Consider the following 22,579-nt stretch of genomic DNA (forward strand, 5'->3'; position numbering starts at 1 on the left):
AGAGATGTCATGTGACAAAGAACATTGTTGAACAACTTAGGCTCATGTTGATGAACGTCACCAACAACTTAAGCTCCTATCGAAGAGCATCGACAACATATTAGGTTCGTGTCAAGGAATGTCGCCAACAGTTTAGGCTTGAGTCGAAGAGCATTGACAATAGATTAGGTTCGTGTCAAGGAATGTCGCCAACAGTTTAAGCTTGAGTCGAAGAGCATCGCCAATAGTTTAGACTCGTGTTGAGGAGCAATGTCAAATAATTTAGGGTCGTGTTGAGGAGCATTGTTAAACATTTTAGGCTTGTGCTAGGGAGCATTGTCAAATAGTTTAAACTCATGCCGATGAACATTGTCAAACAGTTTAGGCTCGTGCTGGGGAGTATTATAAAATAATTTAGGCTTGTGTCAAGGAGCATTGTCATATAGTTTAGGCTCGTGCTGAAGAGCATTGTCAAATAGTTTAAGCTTGTGTCGTGGAGCATTGTTAAAAAATTTAGGCTCGGGTTGGGGAGTATTGTCAAATAGTTTAAACTCATGCCGATGAGCATTGTCAAACAGTTTAGGCTCGTGTTGGAGAGCATTATCAAACAACTTAGGCTTGTGTTAAGGAGCATTGTCATATAGTTTAGGCTCGTGTTGAAGAGCATTGTCAAATAGTTTAAGCTCGTGTCGAAGAGCATTGTCAAAGATCATTGGATTTTTGACATTTCGATTGAGTTTCAAATACTCCATTCCGTCAAAAAGGATTTAAGAAAGAAAAAGTCATGTTCGAAGGTTTTTTTTCAAATATTTTGAAGATGTATGTTAAAAAATTAGGGTTTTTTTTCACTTTTTTTTTTTTCTTAATTTTTGGATGAAAATCAATCATGAAGGTTTCTTTTAGGTTGAAATCATTTAAACAAGTCGTTATCTCAAGTTTTTAGTCGATATTTTCATGTATTTTAGTTGGAAAAACTTAAAAATTGAAAATGGGTAGGTTTTATCATTCTCGAGCTCACCACAGTAATTAAAAAGCGTCGAGTTCGACAGTAAATAAAAAGTGGTGAACCCAACAATAAATAGTGGTGAGTTCGAGAGTAAAAATCATAAACTTGACAGTAAATAAAAAAGTATTGAGTTTGAAAGTAAAAATTGTGAACTCAATAGTACGAGGGACCATTAAAAAAATAAAATATTTACTAAATATCCTCTCAAACTACTGTGCAAAATATAGGGAATATTTCAAAAGAAACTCTTCCACAAGGGTCCGTTAAGTAAATTTCCCATTATATTACAAAAACTGCCTTACTTTATCACGTTTGTTACTTGACCCGACTAAGTAAGATGAATTGAGGTAGGGTAAGATTTCAAATCTTATCAAGAGTTGTTGGGCTCATATGGTTTACCAACTTGTTAATCCCGCACGACTGACTTGTAGATCCCACTACAGGACAGGGTCTGGGGGTTAACAAACTTGGTATAGTAAGTTTGCGTTGGAGTTGTCAGCAAATAAAAATGCAACAGCAAGGTCTGTTGACTAAGGAGTCATCTGAAGAAAGAAACAAGAAAATGACTTTCTCACTCGGTTGCTTTGGAGAATGGAGAGATGAATTTTTACAGTATTTTAGATGAATTCTCTTTCCCTTGTAATAAAAAACAGAGAACACACAAAGTATAGTTAAAAAAGCTCATAAATAGGAAGGAAGGAAGAAAGACTTGTTGAATTTGAGCTTTGACTTTCTTATCCTATTTCTCTCATCTCCATTTGTCTTCCTCTCTATTTTAAAGAAGAGAAGAAGAAGAAGAAGAAGAGGAAGGAGGAGAGCATGTTCATCTAAGCAAACTATTTAGAATAAAAGAAGGGTTAGGGGAAATCGATAGATATTATGGGGAATTGTTGGGGAGCTAAGAAGGTTAATCATCGAAGCCCAAGTACTACTGGAACTTCAATCCCAGGTACGGTACGGTACCCTCAACAACAAGATTATAGAAATATCAATTTTATTTTGAATTTTTTTCCTTTATGGGTCAGTCTTTATTAAAGATGTTTGTTTCTTACCTTTTTTAAAATTATTAATTGATCTATTTTTTGAACAAATTATAAGATCTGAATCATGTGATTTGGGAATCGAAATTTAAAAGGGTATCTGTAGTAACTAAGAAAAGAAAATAGAATTAATTTGATTATATTTGTTTTTCTTTGTAAGAAACAGGAAGATCAAATAACAACAGCGACGGAGGTGGTGGATTCTCGAACAGTAGCGCTGGAAAAAGTGTATTTTCATCATCAAGAACAACAACAACAACAACAACAACATCAACATCAACAACAAGTGAAACCATTGATGATTCCTTTCCAAATGGTCAAATCTTGCCAACCCCAAATCTTAAAATTTTCAGTTTTGCAGAATTAAAAAGCGCAACAAGAAATTTCAAAAGTGATACCGTATTGGGTGAAGGAGGATTTGGAACTGTTTACAAGGGTTGGATCGATGACAAAAATAACTCATCATCATCATCATCATCAACCTCTAAGAACAGTAATGGAACTGTTGTTGCAATCAAGAAATTGAATTCAGAAAGTATGCAAGGATTGGAAGAATGGCAGGTAACAACAAATTCATTTCTTCAAGTCAAAAAAAAAATTAATTATTATTATTTTTTTTTAAACTAAAAGACCAACTTTTACTTAAGGCACCCCCAATCAATGAAAGAATTATAAGTAAAAGAAGTTGGTGTGGCAATAAAGTCAATTCTTCTCGTTGAACAATTGACTTTTGACTGTTTCAATGGGAATTTTGATAAGGTACACCTGGGTGTTGAATACTTAGTTTTACTCTCTAGTCTAATCTATTACGTGTTAATTGGTTAATTGTAATTACTGCGGGTCCACCAATCTCTAATTGTGGACCCATCAATAAAACTAAAGTCACATTGACTACGATTTATTCAATTTTTTTTTATTTTTATATATATTATTAATTAATCAATGACGCGTTGAAATCAACTATTAGATTTGGCTGTTCAAATCTCTCTATTTGACTTTGTCATTGCGCCGTGAAAGATTGAAGTTCTTTGGGATTTCATGGAAAAAGGCGTTTCTCTCCAAAAAAAAAAAAAAAAAAAAAAATTGCCATGTGTTTTACTTTTCTTTTAAGCATGGATTTTCCTTCTGTCATGAGAAAAATCATGTTGGTCAAAGACTATTTTTGAGAAATCATTTTCTATGTAAAATTAATTGATTATTTTTTTCGAATTAATTGTTTGTTGTAGACCAATGAATCATATTTTCTTAGAAATTTTAGTTTCTTATGGACATGGCCCTCCATAACATCCCTGTTTTATCAAAATGATGACATGTCCTTCTTGACCAAAATCTTTTCTGAGAGACTTGCATTAAAAAAAAAAAAAAAGTCCATTTTCCAAGAGAAGATGAAATTTCTTCCACATTAACCGTTGCAGACCCCCCAACTTATAATTTCTCAGAAATATTACTTTGATTATTATGGTTATTTAGAGTTTCAGACAGGTCCTTCCATGCTCTTTCCTGAGAAGAAATGACCTAAATGCCCTCTTTCTTATCTTCGACATTTACCCAAAACGAGTAAAAATAATAGTAATAATAATAATAGTGAGATTCTATTGCAACTCCAAATTTTGCTAATGCCGCTCCAATTCTTATTTAAATCACCAAAGAATTAGCAAACATCTTACCCATCACAGAGCAAATAATAATAATAATAATAATGTTAGTTGTGATGACATGATTCAGGTCACCCAAAGTAGGTTAAAACATAGCATTGGATAAAAAACTAATGAGATAAAATCATCGGAATCTGGGGTAAAAAAAAAACTAACATAACCATCGGATAGAGCACAGAAAATCGTTCGAAATGGGGGCTACCCGCACATGGTAATCTGATGATAATTCGATCTCGGTTTGGAAGCATTGACTCGATAAACTCATGTCAACTTGACTTGACCAAAGTCAAGATAGACCCACCCGATTGGTAAAATTTGTGGAAACTAGCAACCTACGCTACGCACACATTAGAGGCAGCTAGCAATAGCATCTACTTACTTACTTGAATGGATAGAAATTATTGACATCTGTAGCGCCAAAATCTTCGTGGTGAATAAAATAGTGACTTTTGAATTCCCCTCATCAGATTGTTTCTCAAATCTGCTCTTGTGTTGTTAGCCCTTCACATTCCTAGATTCTTAGTCTTAGGATACTTTATTCAATTATGGATTATTATAATCAAATTATAGAAACTATTTTCCAGAATTTTAGTTGACTACACTAATTTCAAAGACTTTTTTATTATTATTAATTATTAATTATTAATGATGGTGCGTGCAGTCGGAGGTGAATTTCTTGGGGAGGCTTTCTCATCCCAACCTTGTAAAGCTCTTGGGATACTGTTTGGAAGATAAAGAGCTCCTTCTTGTCTATGAATTCATGCAAAAAGGAAGTTTGGAGAACCACCTCTTCAGAAGTAAGGAAACAAAATTACTTACTGTTGATACATGTGTGCCACCTTCTAGTATGTATGTATGTATGTATGTATATATTGAAGATTAAGTAAGTAGTGGTTTATTTGTGCAGGGAGTTCAGCAGTCCAACCACTTCAATGGGATATACGGATCAAGATAGCAATAGGTGCAGCTCGAGGCCTGGAGTTCTTGCACTCTTCTGAAAAGCAAATCATCTACAGGGATTTCAAGGCCTCCAATATCTTGCTAGATGGGGTAAATAAATTTAAATTTAAATTAAAAAAAAAAAAAAAAAAAAAATTTTAATACAATGTTGGACCGATTCTTAAAAAACCAGTCTGAGTTGGAAGAATCAATATTTTTTCATCCCAACTTACATAAAAGAAACAAAGGAAGATGCACAGAAGACCTTTTAATTTGAATTACTGTTGGTATGACAAAATAGGGATGTCAAAGATAAATGATGTGCTCATACTCCGATATCTTCTATGTAGATTTATAATCCAAAATTATCAGATTTTGGATTGGCGAAAAATGGTCCCTTAGGCAGTGCATCACACTTAACAACACGGATCATGGGCACATATGGATATGCCGCTCCTGAATATGTGGCCACAGGTAAATTCGCCCCCCCTCCCCCCTCTTGCTTCCTTTGTTCTCTCTCTATTAACCTTCATTTTGCCTTTCTTCTTCTTTTTTTTTTTTTTTAATAATGCTCAAGAGATCTCAAGAATATTGACCTCATTTCAAACTTTTCTTATGTTCAAGTATGTAGGAACCATAGATGCTTTTCATTGAGATACAAGTGAAAAGTATCTATGGTTCTGTGTGCATCTCCACCTCAGGAAAGTGTGAAATGAGGTCAATCTTGGGTTGCTTCTCTAGCACGATAATTTTTTTTGGGTTGGGGGGGGGGAGGAGAATATTTAAGATATTTTTTATATATTTTTAGAATCATGATCCAGTAAGGTGTCCCATTCCTATAGATAGGAACAGGTATCTATGTGACACACATTTGATATAGAGTATAAACACATTGGGCTGCGTGCAGGGCTTGGTTAGGAGCCTGGGATGTTTTAAACCCCAACTAAAACGTGTCACATAGACACCGTTTGTAGTTTCTACAATCCTGAGTCTTTGGTTTTATTTATTTGATCATCGTAGTTGAATCAGTTCAATCTGTTTTCGAGCTCTGAAACTGAGGGATAAAGGAAAAAAAACTAACCTCAAACAATGGCGCCATCAAATGAGTAACTGAGAGGGAAGAATGGTCCATAGGGGATGCTCTCTACAAAGATGTACTGATAGCTTAGGAAACATGTAGAATTCCTAGAAAAACAAATATACTTATAAGCTGATCACCCAAATTAATCTTTGGTGTAAGACTTTGTTGTGAAGTTGCCATAGCCTAAGAAATTAAAATGCATTTTTCCTCTCATTTTATTCATATATATTCAATGCTCAGCCTCAAACAAACAAATTAATAACAAATGTGTGAACTCAATATTGAACAGGTCATTTGTACGTAAAAAGCGATGTATATGGCTTCGGTGTAGTGTTGCTTGAGATGCTAACAGGCCAAAGAGCTGTTGACACGAATCGCCCAAGTGACCAACATAATTTGGTGGAATGGTTAAAGCCATCTCTATCTGATCGAAGAAAGTTAGTTCGTGTAATGGATCCAAGGCTGGAGGGCAAGTACCCATCCAAAGCTGCACTTCAGGCAGCTGAACTCACACTCAAATGCCTCGGTTCTGAGCCTAGGGTTCGTCCATCGATGAAAGAAGTTTTGGAAACCTTGGAACGGATCCAAGCCATCAAGGGCGGGTCAAGGGAGTCCCGAACCAGACCTACAAATAATAAAGGCCACCGCAATCGACACGGCCATCACCATGTTCCCCGTCAATCCCCACTTCATCCAAATTACAGGAGCCCCAACAACACAGCTGCTGCAAAGTCGCTTTGATACAATTAATATGGCTTTTTTGAGGAACACTGGTCCATGAGTGTGTGTGCATTTATTTCTCATTTGGACTTTTTATATCTCAAAAGAGGTTTGATGCACAGCATCAGACATACGGTTGAAATGAGAAGAAAAATATGTAATTCTAGGGATTCATTCCAATTAGGCATCTCTAGGAAATATCCTACAATCTCAGCCATTATTGAATCATTCCATTTTTTATATATTTATTATATGAATCTATTTGATGATATTACAAATTAAAGTTCATAGACGGATTGTTAGCTGAAAATGTCCCACTATGTTTTGAAACTGATGACATGCATCCCTTGACCTCAGTCATCTAAATAGACTAATGGTAAAGGACTCAAATCCTCTCGTCGTCAACCTTGAACCAGAAGGAAGCTAACTGCTAGCGCCTTAAGCTTTAGGGGGCACGCCCGCCCGCCTACTTTAAAAGCAAAGCAAAGGCTGTCTCTTATATATGTATTTAGATATTGAGTGAGGGATGGGAACGAATGAAAGCTAAGGCCTTTCTTATCAGGGGAACCTCGCTCAAAGGAAATAGAAGATTGATTGCCAAGATTGGTACAACTGGGACATACAGGCATCCATTAGTCCCTCTCCCCACCCATCTCATTCCTTGCCCCTTATCCCCCCATGCCTTTATGGAAGTGAAGTCGCAGAAGGAAACATCATAAGCTATAGACCCAGCTAAGGCAGTTTTTGGCTAAAGATTGAAGATGATGGCATTTGGGTCTTTTCCTATTAGTCTACTTAGAAGACTGGGGTCAAGGCGGGCATGTGATCAATTTCAAAATCACAGGTGAATATCTCTAACATTCAACAAAACATGAGGGGGCATGTCTAAATTATTTATCTCAAAAGTTACTGTTTTCAATTTGGAGTAATGTAGAATAAAGTATATCACAATGTGTAATCCAGTAGTTCAAGTCAGTGTTTTAAAAACAGAGCAAAGTGGTAGTTCAATGGAGTTGAAACGAATTTTTTTAATAAAATTTAGAGAATTTTCCAAAAAAGTGCTCAACTTTTGATGAAATTCCAATTCTGACTCATTGTTAATTTTTATTCTCAAAACAATGAAGAGTGAGATCGTAGGTATTTCAAAGTGACAATGTCACTGATATAAGGTTGCAAGATTGCTAAGATATTTTTGAAAAGTGATGATCTCGCTAAGATATTTCAAAGTGACAATGTCACCGATTTGAGCTTCCAAGGAGTCCTTTTTGTTTTTTAGAGTGCAATCATACTGCAAGTTGGATTTTTTTAAGTGATAGGAGTATAATCAGCACTCTGGGATATGCACTTATAATTTTCTAATGTGTAAGTTGATCCAACCCAATTGAAGCAAATGATTCAAGCCACGTATTCTTAATATTTCCCCTAACATAACATAACATAACATAACATATGCACAGTGATCTTTAAAATTCATTCTCAAACCTTTTTCCCTTTCCTTGGCAAATACTTCTTCCATTTCTTTTACTTTTCTCTCTTCTTTCTAATTTCCTCAGAAACGATGAATCTCCTATCTCAACTTTTTTTCCTTGTAAATACACATGTTGATTTAATGGATCTTGAAAGGATCGAACTAAACTGGGAGAAAGTTGAGACTAAATTGATCAAAGAATTAATAATCTACGTTCATCCACAATGCTTTAAGTTTCACAGTCTTAACAATCATGTTGAGGATGTGGTCCTGAACTCTTTGTGCTCCATTGCACAAATTTCCACAGGTCGTTACCTCGGGGAAGGACCAGTTGTTTTGTCATTATATCGTGGATCTCTACCCCATGTGTTTATAGATTTTGTTAAGGTGTTTTTACACCTTTCTGGTTTTACTCTTTTGTCTCGAGAGAAAGAGAGTGAATTGCCTGTTCAACCCATCCTCTAATCATTTCATGCAGGATTCTACCAATGTTTTCTTGTAAATATTGACATCCTCAAAGCTTTCCCTCTCAAAGACCAATTACCTTCCTAACCCCTATTTGTTGAGACTCAAGAGAAGGTAATAGACCCCTAGGACCTTATCCTAGGTGGATAGTTAATAGTTCATTCATCAAGGTTTTCAATGCAAAATGACCATGTTTCAACAGGTATGGACACCCTTGCCCATCAAAAGAATTCTCTTAAAAACTTAAGGGAGAATTACTCTCCAAACCCCAACTTGTTAAGACACATGAGAGTAATCGACCCTTAAGACAACTCAAGTTTGGACAATTGCATGCCATCATTCAGGTTTTTATAAAATTTGAATTATTCTCCAAGGCTAGGGCTTAAAATGGAACGAATTTTATCCGAAATTCGAGTCCACCAAATTCGAATTTAACGGGTTTGGCCCTATCAAGTATATCCGAATTAAAATATGGTTTGGATATGGGTTGATGTCCCATGATCAAAGTTGGATCCGGGTCAGATATGGATCTATTCCTATATCCACCAAGATCTGACACCCCAAAACCATGTCTTTTACTGCTTATCTTGCTTGGATTCGAGGTAAGGAACTCCTAGATTTTGCAAAGAGTCACAGTTTTTTATTCATGTTAGTTTTGATCTCTAAAACCCTACTTTTCAAATCAAAATATAGGTCCAATTTCATATGTACATTAAAAAAAACACATGTTTAGTATGAGTATTTGATGTTTTTATGACGAAAATCCCTCATGCTGTGGGCGGCACCAAGCAGTGGAACCACCAGAAATTCATATCAGTGATAGCACCACCGCCTGCTACTTCCTACATTTGCACATTTTTGTATTATTTTTTTTTAATCCTCAAGGCTTTATAACAGAGATTTAGGGACTAAAAATTGGTTGAAAATTGTACTTTTGCTTCTTTTCAAAAATGGGAGCTTTGGGTTTTAAAGTTTTGATGATCGCATTGGAGGTGCGATATTTTTCAGGTGCAAAACGAGAGTATATACTCTCTATGGATGTGTGTGTTGGCAAGTAGATATCAAGGGTTGATGTTTAAATTTTTTTACCGTAATGCAATGATCATGTTTATTTGCTTTCATGTACGAGTAATGGTTTATTCATAGATTATTATTTATGTTTCGTTACATGGTAGGAAATTAGGTATCTATTCCATACAATATATGATATTATTTTTCCTTATTAAAGAATTTGTGAATGCCTATCATCCCATTTTCAGAGTGACTTGCTATTCTAAGACCAATCGTTAGGATGGTAATCTCCTATGTAATATGGGATGCATAGGAGAGTATAATCAAACTTGAGATTTGTGAAATTGTGTTCTATCTTCACTAGTGAACTATGTGTTGTAAAGGTAGTATGTAAACGAGTAAAGATAACATTTGAAATTTAATTTTTTACTTGATAGGCTTAGATGAAGATGATTAGTCAATGATTATTAATAATTTAGAGTAGTCGAACGTATTAACACTTCGTGAAAAGACCTATACCTTATGTTCAAAGTCAACAACCAACCTGGGTCGAATAACTGGTCACTCAAGTGTGATAAGTGCACTAACCAACAAAAAAATAAGGAATCAACGACGAAATTCCACACCGATGAAGTATTGGAGAAATTTCTATCTTGATTGGGAGGTATCTAATCGTGATTCTCAACTCTATTATCAACTACACTATCATTTTTTGTATTTAATTCTGCTAGAGAGACCATGTAGATGTTTATAAAACTTTTATTGTTGTTGTCCATTGAAAAACTATTATTAGTTTTAAATTATTTAGCATGATTATTTGTTGAATGGGATTGTTAGTTTGAGTCTTTGAGATAGTTTACCTATTGGGTAACCCTTGTTATTCACCCTATCTATTACAATTGTAGATAACTCCATTACAAAGGAGACCTTAGAACAGTTCCAACCCTTAAGAGGTTAGGTAGACGATCAAATTATGCTTCCAAGAGAGTGGGACTACTACTAATGAGTTAGAAGACAATAATGTTTAGTCTTTTAATTTGCTTTAAGAGTGAAAGGGTAGCATTTGGTGTTTTAGAGTGAGGTTTTACTATTCTTGGAAAATGTTTATGCGAATATTCTATATTTGGGTCCATTATTAGAGTACATTTTCCACAACCTGATACTTATGTGGATTTGGTATCATGCTTACACTCTGTTTGTTTGTTTTTTTTTTTTTTTTTGTGGTTGAATCGCCTATTGCTTATTTTTATAGCTATCATTATGGGTAGTGTATTAGTGAGCGCCTTAAATTCTAACACAATCATAGAAATTCATGTCAGGATTTAGGGAGGGTGATGCATGCATTTCAAAAGAACCTGAAAATCCAAATAATGTTATATCTATGGCACATTCAGTCATTATGGTCAAGAATAAGGTGATAATGATCATCCATCATCCTTTTCACCCTTCGGATTCATCTTGTGCAAAGTAGGACGGATTATTTTGATGTAGCCATCTGGTCTTTTGTGAAAATTATGCCATATAATAATACCCACAAAAAGTTTCAAACTGATAACATGCCCCCTTTGCCTTCTAGCTTCAATGAGTGACTTAAAGATCAAAATACCCTTTCTCTTAAACTCTTGTTGGAAAAAAAAAAAAAAAAAAACCCATAGTCTACAACCTCCAAACCTCAAGAACAAGGGAAGGTTGAGAAAGTGATGTGTTTGGGAAGAAAATATCAGCTTTCTAATTACCCGAGGATGAAGACAATTGAGTTTTGGTATCGGTGACCAGATACTTCTGTTAGTATCTCTTTTGTATAAAAATATGGAAAGCCAAAGTGGCAACACAAAATTATGCGCAAATTAATAAAATATGGTCACATCAACTTCATTTTCTTGCCACCTGAGATTATAAAATTTTAACTACACAAATTCCCTTCACAGCCATGAGACTTGGGAAAGCCAGTGTAAAAATTGGCAGATCTCTTTGCATTGGTCGCAAATTCTTATTATGTCCTATTATATAGTACCCAAAATGGATCTTTAAATTTAGAAAAGAAACCAAAGTGCAGACAAATTCAAAAATAAACGACAGAGAACAGTGTGTATGTACAACAATATCACAGGTGGTAGGTCTCTACTAAAATCTCTTCAAAAGCTGGAGTGGTGGCTACAACTAGTTCTCAGTTACTTGCTGCTATTAATATTCTTATTCATGCTCAACAACTAAACATGCAAGTAAAAAATAACTAGGGTGGTGAGTTGGTAAAATTTTACTGACTGTGATCAGGGGTGTTGTTCCCCAATAGTCGCTGCACCGCAGCTTGCACATTCCCTGCAGTCGCGCTCAGTGCACGAATGTTCTCTTGGGTGTCAAAGAAGCCCATTTCTTGAAGCTGTGAGAGCTGAGTGGCGTAAATTTGTTCAGGTTCCACTACCAAATCAAAAGATAGAACCTTTAGTCTACACTTTATTATTATAAATAATGTCGTTTAAACAAAGCCCAACCACACACACACACACGTGCGCGTGCACAACAATAACAAAAAAACAGGAGAAATGAGTTAATGACCATTATTAGATGCATTAGAAACGGGCAGACCACCAGTGCCAAGTTCCCTAAACATATTCATCAACGACTCCAACCCTATATTGTTTGGTGTTCCTTTATTGTGAGACTAAAGATTATTCAACCACCTCGTAGGTAAGGAGAAAAAAGCAAGAATAGGAATAGAAAAATATTGTAAATTCAAAATTCTTTTGGTGGGATCTTGAATCGAATTAACGCCCTCCTTTCACATAGATCTCATCAAGCCATGCTCACCAAGATGGCTCAGGTCCATCCTGATCACAGGTACATGGATTTAAAAACATTCTTATCTGATACCCCCCCATGTTCTACATTGACCATCGTGAAAATACTGAACAAACTTGAGAGAGTTTTCTTGGTTAGGGTGACTGATTTGGATTTGCTAGGTGGATTGGACAGGTCTGTCTGGCTTGATCATTTATATCCACTAATAAGTCCTCCTCAACAAGTATGATTTATTAAAGACTATGAAACAACAACGGTAGTGCCTACAATTCCCAAACCCAAAAATAAAGCAAGCTGATGCAACAAATAAATTTGAGCAAATTACCAAAATGGAGCACAAATATTGAAAAAATCCCAAAACGGTGCACTATTTATATTAATTCTGAAAATGGTAATTTACTGTTTTTGGAAATAATTTTTTCCTACCAAAATGGTAAAAAATAAAATGAACAGTAATTTCTACAGTTTTCATACCAAAATGCCCTTTTCTCTTTCTTCAACCTTTTTACCATTTTTACCTTTTATCAAAACCCAACTCTTTTATATAATAAAGATAGGAGGTTTTACATGTAATTTGAATATAAATTAAAGGAAGGGTAATTAAGAAAGTTCAATATAAAGTTAAAAAAAGGTATTTTGGGTAAGAAAATTGTAAAAAATACTCTTCAATTTATTTCTTACCGTTTTGGTAAAAAAAACTTATTTCTGAAAAGGGTGAATTACCATTTTCGGAATTAATTTGAATAGTGCACCGTTTTGGTAATTTTTTCAATTTTCGGTGCATTATTTGGTAAATTAGCCAATAAATTTTGTTTGTGAAGTGGAGATTGTCTTAGTTACCATCAGCCTGACCAGGTGGTTCCCTGCAAGAGAACAGCATCACACCATAAGAAAACCATAACAACAGAATCAGTCAACTGACAAAGTGAAACAGAATTGAACATAAAAGGATGCTCTGCTTAAACCAAATTGGTTTGATTAATGCATTATTTGTCAGGGAGAAAACATGTCGATAAAGCTAACTATGGAGAGAGAAACTACCATAGATCAGATCGTTAGATCTCCCCAATCAGTCAGGCATTTTTTTTAGTTTTTTATATTTTTTGACCTACAAAACTCCCAATTGGAATATTCATAAAATGTGACCATCTGTTAAGTCCTGAACTTAGTAGTCCTCTCTTTCAAGTTTAATGCATGCAGCAATTGTCTTTTGTTTTTCTCTCTCTCTCTCTCTTTCTTTTGATAAGGAAACTATTCCATTGGTAGATGGTAGTAATAAGAAAATTTTCTTTTAGAAAAGAAGTAAATTTAAGCAAAGATTTATAGCAATTGGTAGATGCCTTGACTTACTGTGCTGATTGCGATTGACCAAGATTAGACAAAAGTGATTGCTGTAAAGCCAAAACTTGCTGCAGAAAATTATAAAATAAAAGTCAAAATAAAAATAAAAAACAACGGAGAACAAGCATGTACCAACTAGCTATAGTAATCTAAATCACGAAAAATAATCGAGGAATACGACGTCCCTCTTCAACACTGGCAATCTTACATCACAGAAAGCAGGACCGGGAAATGTGTAAGCTTCACTATTTAACATGCTCACTTGGCAAAAGATAAAGGGATAGTACCTGCATTCTTTCAGGGGACGTCACTTGTGGAAGAAATTCTGGGTTTTGCATCATTTCTCTTAATTGGGAATTGGAATCAAGCTGATTGAGACCGAGAATCAAACAAGCAAGACAAATGTGTTAAAGTCAGAAAAATAAGAAACAGTTTTATGCTCAATGATATATATAAAATAACAAATATACCTGGCTCATGTACTGAGGGTTAGAGAGCAAGCTTTGCATCATCTGATTCAATTGAGAGGAATCCTGCAAGCCACCCAACATCCTTTCCATCTCTCCTTCCAAGCCACTACTACTGATACCAGGAGCATCCACCACTGTTGTGGTGTTTGTTTGTGCCCTTGTCTGTGCAGCTGGGATTCACAAGGATGGAGTTGTTCTTCACAAAGATTTTGAGATTCGATTGAAATTTTAAAAAGCTTCGAGTAAAGCAGAATCATCATCATCATCTATGCCTAAACCAAAATATCAGGATAAGCAACAAGAATACTGACTCAATTCAACTCTAGAGTTTCAGATTTCGTCTTCTATAAAATGAGAAACAAATGCCTTTCTAAAGTTCATTGCTTTTCGCTCTGTTTCAGTGAGTATAAAGTTATCATTTAACAAAAAAAAAAAATGAAAGCTCATGAGGTCTCGGAAAGCTATCAATCTAGTCTTTGTGCAGAAAATATGCTTGCATTATGAATGAGATTTAAAAAAAAAAGTTAAATATGTCCCCAAATTAATTTTCTTAAATGTCAATTTTTTTCTGGATTCATTGAACAAAGTTTGTATGGATAGAGATTGATCAAGTATTGGAAAAGTCTCCCTCTAATGAGATACATTCTTCCTATCATTCTAGTATTAGTCGCCCCTAGTTAAGCTTTTCTATTGAACATTTACTCTTGCTCGAATGATAAATGTATTCTTTGGTGGGGGGTAAAAAAGAGGAAAAAGAGAAAGTTCAGCTTCAGAAACAAAAAATTTCTAGAGATAAGTGACAAAAAAAAATATGAAACCTTACAAGTAGCACTGCTCCATGGGTTAGGAAGCGGATTGGCATTTGGTGCAGAACCAGCAGTTTCAGAACCAGTAGTTGAAGGGTTGAACCGATCCCTAGCTAATGGGTTTGAACCCAAATCATTTCCATTATCTCCTCCTCCAGTCATGATTGTTGCATTAAGAAATGGCTCCTGAACAGTTTGAGACATACGTCTAAGCATGTTGAATCCTTCGGGAGAAGATTCAACGTTGCTCATAGCCCTGTCAGTGTTTTGCATCATCTCCCGCATGAGTTGAGGGTTCCTTGAAGCTTCTACCGCCTGACGGAGAGTAGTGGGATCATTAAGTATATGAGCAAGTTCGGAATTTCGATCAATGATGGCACGCATTTGGGGATTGCTCATAATCAAGTTGCGCACTAGCTCGGGATTATTCATTAGGTTCCGTATGGCAGGCATGTTCATTATTTCTCTCATCATGTTGGGATTCTGACTCAACTGTTGCTGCACTTCATCAAACTCCGGAACTCCTCTAAATACTCCTCCCCTGCCACGTGGGCGTCTATTGACATTGGAAACACCTTCAACTGGAGTGGTGTTTGTACTTCCAAGATTTGCTGCACCAGTAGTGGTAGTATTGGTTGGTAAACCACGAACCATATGAACATTGTGATCAGCCTCCAAACCTATCAATGACAGAATAAAAAGTCAGTTTCAATAGTAACCACCTCCTGTCCGGAACTCCTCTAAATACTCCTCCCCTGCCACCTTGGCATCTATTGACATTGGAACCACCTTCACCTGGAGTGGTGTTTGTACTTCCAAGATTTGCTGCACCAGTGGTGGTGGTATTAGTTGGTAAACCACGAACCATATGAACAGTGTGATCAGCCTCCAAACCTATCAATGACGGAATAAAAAGTCAGTTTCAGCAGTAACCACCTCCTGTTTCACTATTGACATCCCACATGCTCATTATTCTCAATAAGCATGTTAAAGTTGCATGGATTTCCTGTTAAGGGGTGAAGATGGATCAAGAACTCAAGAGTTCAAGTATTGACTAATGTTTATGATCCCAAAAGGCCAAATATGTAGAACAAGGATAGATATTTTGCCTCTAAGGCTAAAAAATCGAACTCATATTCATAAGTTAATTCCATGTAATAGGCATTGAATTTGATATAAGGAAAGCTTGATTCTATGTGACTGCATTATTTTGCGGCAAGAGCATTTTTTCCCCAACAAAATAGTAATGAACATGTACTAAGAAACTTACCTTCTTTTGTTGCTGTGGCTATTCAGGGCCCAAAGGTTTGCATCAAGGGTGGCATTTCTAATTTGATGGGCAATGCTGGGAAGAATTCTTACAATGGAACAAATTATTAGGAGAGGTTTTTGGGGGTACTAACACTTGATGAGGAGTCAACAGATCATGTTTGTATTCATTGCTCTTTTGATCAATTGGGTTGTTTTCCTCCATCTATTCAGTCCTTATTTTGGTCTTGACTGGGTGGGATTTCTCCTTTACTCTGTGTTTGGATTGAGAGAAATGGAGAGAAGAGAAGAGAAAATAAATGAGTTTCTCTCCATTTCTCTTGTTTGGATTGTTAAGTGGGGAGAGAAGAGAAAAGAATTAGAGAGAAGAGGAGAGAAATGGAGAGAAACCCTTTTAAAATATTTTATAATAGCAACCCTGCCCCTAGATCTCTTTTAAGAAAATTTAAAATTCCAAAGCTGTCCCAAGTTCTCTCTTGTCAATCCAAACATGGTCAGAGAAATTGATTTTCTCTTCTCTTCTCTTCTCTTAATAAGTTTCTCTTCTCTCCACTTCTCTAAATCCAAACATAGCCTTAGAGATTCTAAGATACGACTTTGGAGCACCACCCCTTTTGCAGTTTGTTTGGGGATTTGGAATGAACATAATCGTATGGTGTTTCAGGGGAACTGTGAGTCAATGCAGGACTAAATTTTATAATCATGAGCACTTTGTTTTTCAGGTGTAAGGTTTTTACAAAGTTCAAAAGGATTTTCTTTAAAGACTTCTTGGTAAGACGGGACTAGGTTTGTTGCATAACCCTGTCTTGTAGTGTGTTTAGCTGATCATCTTGATCACTCTTCTTGATTAAATCCTTCAATTCTCAAAAACAAGAAACTTGCCACTTGTAGGGGTGTCAATGATACGTGATTACCCAACATGTACGAGCTAACTCAAAGGTCCCAGCCTGCTAAGTTGGTTAAAATCTATGAACACTGATACCACCACTTAGTCCGTGCTCCTATGAGTTGGAGTAAACTGATGTTGGATAGTAAATAATAGGGGAAAATCAGATGGACAAAATTCTATAGGGGCCGCTCGAAAAATAAAATGCAACTGACTTCAAAGTTTTTCCAACAACAGCGAGTTAAACTTCTTGTGGAGGTTCCAAAAGTATCACCACGGATAATCACATGGCTCTTGCACTCTAGGCCGATGCTATTGTTCAAATTCCAAAACAGGTTAGATTAAAGAATTTTAACCACCCACTCAAAGAATGTCTTCCAATCGGATGGACTCATTCTTGCCATGTTAAAAAAGCTTTCGTCCAATCGTAAACGTGCCAATGTGCCATGAATGGCATAAAAAAAGTTGAAGGTGTTGAACCAAGAAATATTGGAGATGGTGAATTTAAAGTACATTTTGCTAGATAAATAGTAAGTTTTAGATAGAATGGAAGATGGTGGGAATCTATCTATCGAAGAGATTATGAGAAGAACTACTTGAAGGTTGATTTCCAAAAATTGGTACTTCTTGAGGAGATTAATAGGTGACAAACGTTGAGGTGAGGAGATTGAAAGAAGGGTACCATAATACCAATTTTTTGGTCGAAGGACAACTAGTCGCAGAACGGCTAATTTCACCTCTTGACTAACAGATAATGAGCCAGTGTTGGAGGGTGAAATGAATAATACATAAGGTGCAGAGAATAAAAACACCACCAACCAACAGAACTAGTCACCCCACCCCCCAGGTTCAAGTTACACACCAAATTCCACCTGAAAATGAGATCCTCAAGGAAGATCCCCCTTGCTTCTCTAAACACTTTAAACCAGAAGAAAGGTAAACACAAAACTGACTTGATTAAATCCCCCAAGGAGCTCTCTTTCCCCTCAAAGACTACTATATTCTAAGCACTACAATACCAGTCCTTCTCTAAACAACCTCTCTTTCAACAAAATAAGCACAGGGCACAACTTTGATTAGAGAGGCTCTTTGAGGAAGATGAGAACTTTAATAAGAAGCTCACCTGAATTTTTGCTCCGCAGTTGACCCCAAAGAAACAATGGGTCAAGACATTTCGGACCTTAGATCAACTAGTGGTGGATGCAACATATAATATTATTTTGAAAATACTAACATTGAGAGCTTCGAGGTTCAAAACAGCCATCCAATCTATGATTGGTCCAACAGACGGTCCTTTTATCAGGGTTGACAAATTTTTAGGATTTTTAATGTATTGATTCGAGACTTCATTCAAGTAGTCCCAGTGTCATTTGCAAGATAGACTTAGAGAAAGTCTATGAATACATCACTTGAGACTTTTGAAGTATAGGCTAAGTTGAATAGACTTTGGAAATGTGTAGATCAATTGAATCATGAAATGTGCCTCTTTAACCTTCATATCCCATACTGGTTAACAGGAGCTCGAACGATTTATTTATGAACGCAAAGGTGTAAGCGAAGTGATATTTTCTCACCATTTCTTTTTTATATCGTCATTGAAGCTTTCGGGTAGATTCGTTTCGAGAGTTGTGGATAAGTATAGTTTGCCAACAATACTTTGGTTTATGCGGACCCCCCCCCCCCTCTCCTCAAAAATAGTAATAATAAAAAATAAATAAATAATAAAAAAGAATAAGGTTCCTTATAGGGCTCTTAAGTTGTTCCGGAGCTCTTTTTTTTTTTTCTTTTCTTTCTTTCTTGATAAGCGAGAGTTCTATTAAAAGGAGGACAAGAAGTCCTCAAAAAAGATACAAACAGAACAAGCAACTATATCTCAGAACACACAAAATCCCCACCTAAACACAAAATCCTCAAAGAATAAACCCCTAAACTCCAACAACTGTTTACACCAAAAAATAACAAACCAAGAATACTCAAAATCCACTCTTGTTCTGGGGTAGTTACCACTTACCACTTACAAGTCTAGCAATCAATATTTCTAAAAGCAAGGTGTTTGGAGAAGAGTCCATTCATAATCTTGATCATACTGCAAGTATCTTGGGATGTGATGTGGGAATTTTCAGACTACCGACGATTCATGGCTTGCCTTTTGGTGTTGCCTCTAACAACTAATCTATTAGAATCCAATTATTCAAAGAGTTGGCCAACATCTAAGATTATGGAAGTTGAGATTTTTATTTGAAAGCAAAAAAAACCAAGAAAAAAAAAAAGACTTTAGGACAAATACTCTACCCAATGTTCTCGTATATCTTATCTCCTAATCCTAGGAGTATCACTGAGGTTCTTGACCATAATTAGGGTGTTAATGGAGTTAGTTTGGACTTGAAAATTCAGCCAAACCTTTTTATTGAAAGCCAAGACCAAGCATGTCCATTTATTTATTAGTCATTGAGGGAAAATTTAAGCCCAACCTACTAGGCATGTAAGACACCCATGCTAGGACCTATAACGAGACAAACATATAAGCCCATTGGACCAAACCAATTATTTAAGATCCCCAACTATGAGAAAGAACAGGTGCCTCTTACAATTGGTAGGGACATGGAGTGATCGGCGTCCGAAAAGAGAAAGTGCCAACTTAGCTAAGTTGGTAAGGCATGTGGAGTGTTGATCCCATGACCTAAGTTCAAAACCCATTGATCCCCACCTTCACCTCTGCCGACAACCAACCCTTGCTTGCCTAGCAAAAAATAAAAGATGTCCCAAAAGAAATTGCATAGATGCTTACAGAATACATTCCATATATTTGCAATACAAAACATACATTGATGGGGAGAACATATTAAATGAAAAGCATACATAAGAACTTATCAAGTAGAAGTGATTGAATTCAAGGCATTTTGCATATGTGCTTCCAAACTTTCCCAAAATTTCCCTTACATTATACATATTTGCAACAGAAAACATACATTGATGGGGGGACACACTACATGAAAAGCATACATGAGAATTATCGTATACAAGCAATCTAGGAAAACGAATCAAAGTAGCACTTTGAGCAATTCAAAACATCAATTTCCTCAATATTCACCAACCCCCTTTGAGATATGTAAATTAAACAACTGCAAGGTTGTGTGCAATATTGTTAAGATCCAAAACAATGCTCCAAAAGTACCTAAGGATCACAAGATACCCCCACACTTCAAGGCCGACGCCCTTTTTGGCAAGCCCCCCAGACTTGGACTTCTTTTCAAGTAGTAGGTACCCCTTTCTCTTTTTCCATAAGTCGCCCCTTCCCAAATGAGTCACGGTGGCCTACTATGGCGGACCCCTTCCATATCCCATAATATGGCGAGCGCCCCCCCTCCCCCTATCCCTTTTCTTTAGAACTCCTTCCATATCCCCTACTATAGAGAACAGCCCACCCCCCCCCCCCCCCCTTTTAAAACCCCTTCATATTCACACTATAGAGAAGCCTTTTTTTTTTCTTGTTTCTTTCCATAATCACCTCCCCATGACTCGAACCCTAGACGTGGGGTTGGCTCTGATAGCAAATGTTAAGACCCAAACTAATGCTCCAAAAGAACCTAGGCGTTAGTGGAGTGGAAAGTCTTAACCTAAGGATTGTAACAAATATCTTTTTCTTTTTAACAAGTTAAAACTTAAATTTACAAACTAAAAGAGAAGTTGCACGAAGTTCCAAGAAACAATGTGAAACTAAGAATGCAACTAACAAGATTGTCCAATACAAAATTACAGTTTCTGTGATGGTGAAAATATGGAAACGAATAAAAAAATCTTGGTCAAATTGTGTAATTAGATATGGTTTTAATATATTTACATACCCAGTTAAATTCATCTGTCTACCTAAAAACTTTTGCAGTGAATTTACCTTTATATCCCTGTGGTATTAAAATAATCGGTTACCTAATTTTTTTTAAAACCAAAGGGGTGTATAAAATGTAAATTCACCAAAAAAGATTTTACACAGATGGATAATATTATCAGGGAACGTAAAAATTTTAAATCTGTATCCAGTAATGTAATATTGAAAAACACCCTCCTATGATACCCATTTTTAAGTATTCTTGGGTTTTTTTCTTTTTTTCTTTTTTTTTTTTTGGAGTCTAAAGGTGTATTAGAGTTTGTCTTTAGGTTGGAGTTTGTGTGTTCCAGTTAGTTTCTTTCTTCTTTTTGTTGTTTCTTAGGTTGGTCATCTCGACTGCCTTCTTTACATTATTTTTCCCCCTTTTTTTTTTTGAAATAAAATTATATTTAACAAAAAAGAAATGACAAGAAAATGTACATTATGCCTCGTTAAGCATTAGAACCAAAGAAAATTTTCCCAACGAAAGAAAACATACACAAAATTCAATAAATAGAGGAACTGAAAGACCGAGATCAAACTTTAACAAAACCTAAATTAAATGTAACTCATAAAATATTGAAATGGGAAGGACGTACCAAAGCTTTCTAGGGTTTGTTCGTCATCCAAGGTCCGACCGTTGTAAATTAGTCGCTGATCCTGAGCTGGAACATCGCAACTCTGCGCCACAACAACTTTGAACGCCCCAACAGTCGATTCAAGGCTGGTCTTTAAGGAGAATTTTGAAACGTTGGGACCACAAATGTTAACAGTAACTCCATCATTGACGTTCGAGTCGCTAGCATCGCTGGAATCGCTATCTGCACCCATAATATTGTTCTCTGCAACTTCGTTTCTCCAGAACAAGAACAAGAACAAGTAGACTCGTAATCGAACACAAGAAACCGTTTTAATTAAGGAGGGAAATTATGTCTTTTTCTCTACACAACAACTACGTTTGTTTTTAGGGAAAATTACTTAAATAGGCCCTAGAGAGGGGAAGGGGTTTCTTTCTAAATAGTTCTTAGCTTTTGGGTGGTATTATTTAATAAACCTTTTAATCTAAGATACATCATCAAATTTGAGAGCTGCTATTGGCACCCCTACTTTTACTTGTTACACCCCATTTTCTTAAATTATTCTTCACATCTCCAATTAAAGATTAAAAGATACTCTTAAACCTTATTAAGGTTTGGCTCAAATTATATTCTCAACTTTACAAATCATTGTAACATTCGTTCAAACAGTTTCAATAGTTGTTTACAATTATAATTAGGCTTGTAGTTGTTTACAATTTATATATATATATATATAGGGAGTGGTTCAGCGGCCCTGACGTTTGCCCAGTTTCGTGCCAAGCTTTTACGACCACAAGATAGGGACGCATCTGAAGGTTAAGAGAGATGTTTATGGTTTTAAAATATAACGTAAGTAATTACAGAATGCCCCTTCATCAATTTTTATTTCTTTTAAAAAATCCCTCCGAACAAGTTCCTTTCTTCTTCTTCGATCTCTGCCTATAAACCAAGTTACAGACGTAATTTACGAGAACCTCTCTCTCTCAAGTTTTAGATCGAAGCTTCCTTGGAACGAAACCCTCTCCTTCCCATTTTATCCAAAATGGGCATACCCTGATACCCATTTTCATAGATCCTCCAAATGATAATTAAAAGGCTTACTTCAACTGGCCATATGTCATGAGAAAGGGATTAGATTCTTTGATCTTGGTTATTGCTCCTGCATTTCTGAAAATGACTTTCACTTCAGATACAATCCCTT

The 22,579-nt window shown here is 36.0% G+C and overlaps 2 protein-coding genes across 6 annotated transcripts; one reads left to right on the forward strand and one right to left on the reverse strand.

Moving 5' to 3' along the window:
* Positions 1-1,654: 1,654 nt before the first annotated feature.
* On the forward strand, positions 1,655-6,712 carry KIN3 (Protein kinase superfamily protein). Of its 2 annotated transcripts, none has more exons than XM_086440769.1 (6): positions 1,655-1,934; positions 2,186-2,586; positions 4,342-4,477; positions 4,588-4,730; positions 4,970-5,093; positions 5,990-6,712. In XM_086440769.1, the coding sequence occupies exons 1-6, from the start codon at positions 1,865-1,867 to the stop codon at positions 6,439-6,441; spliced, it is 1,326 nt and encodes a 441-aa protein (XP_086296895.1). In that variant the 5' UTR covers positions 1,655-1,864; the 3' UTR covers positions 6,442-6,712. The 2 variants fall into 2 exon arrangements, with proteins under 2 accessions (XP_086296895.1, XP_086296896.1); XM_086440770.1 differs by having other exon boundaries at positions 1,661-1,934; positions 2,192-2,586.
* Positions 6,713-10,983: 4,271 nt separating this feature from the next.
* Positions 10,984-21,794, reverse strand: LOC147404712 (ubiquitin domain-containing protein DSK2a-like). Of its 4 annotated transcripts, none has more exons than XM_086440771.1 (9): positions 21,400-21,794; positions 15,543-15,674; positions 14,798-15,460; positions 13,975-14,144; positions 13,792-13,872; positions 13,514-13,572; positions 13,004-13,026; positions 11,921-12,013; positions 10,984-11,782 (listed from the first exon to the last, which is right to left on the reverse strand). In XM_086440771.1, exons 1-9 carry the CDS (start codon positions 21,629-21,631, stop codon positions 11,622-11,624), a joined length of 1,614 nt encoding a protein of 537 aa, XP_086296897.1. In that variant the 5' UTR covers positions 21,632-21,794; the 3' UTR covers positions 10,984-11,621. The 4 variants fall into 4 exon arrangements, with proteins under 4 accessions (XP_086296897.1, XP_086296899.1, XP_086296898.1 ...); XM_086440772.1 differs by having other exon boundaries at positions 11,078-11,782; positions 15,576-15,674; positions 21,400-21,792; XM_086440773.1 differs by lacking the exon at positions 11,921-12,013 and having other exon boundaries at positions 11,077-11,782; positions 21,400-21,793.
* Positions 21,795-22,579: the final 785 nt, after the last annotated feature.

This window comes from Akebia trifoliata, chromosome 4 (assembly GCF_017979445.1).
Source record: "Akebia trifoliata isolate Shusen 1 chromosome 4, ASM1797944v1, whole genome shotgun sequence".
In the NCBI taxonomy this organism is placed as follows: Eukaryota; Viridiplantae; Streptophyta; class Magnoliopsida; order Ranunculales; family Lardizabalaceae; genus Akebia; species Akebia trifoliata.

Bases quoted from the DNA above. Each gene is read 5' to 3' on its own strand.
- KIN3 (XM_086440769.1), top strand. From the start codon at position 1,865: ATGGGGAATTGTTGGGGAGCTAAGAAGGTTAATCATCGAAGCCCAAGT. The intron at 1,935-2,185 runs GTACGGTACGGT...TTTCTTTGTAAG, and splicing joins TACTGGAACTTCAATCCCAG to AAACAGGAAGATCAAATAAC. The intron at 2,587-4,341 runs GTAACAACAAAT...TGGTGCGTGCAG, and splicing joins AAGGATTGGAAGAATGGCAG to TCGGAGGTGAATTTCTTGGG.
- LOC147404712 (XM_086440771.1), bottom strand. From the start codon at position 21,631: ATGGGTGCAGATAGCGATTCCAGCGATGCTAGCGACTCGAACGTCAAT. The intron at 13,573-13,791 runs GTACTATCCCTT...AATTTTCTGCAG, and splicing joins CGTCCCCTGAAAGAATGCAG to CAAGTTTTGGCTTTACAGCA. The intron at 11,783-11,920 runs GTCATTAACTCA...TTGATTTGGTAG, and splicing joins TTCTAATGCATCTAATAATG to TGGAACCTGAACAAATTTAC.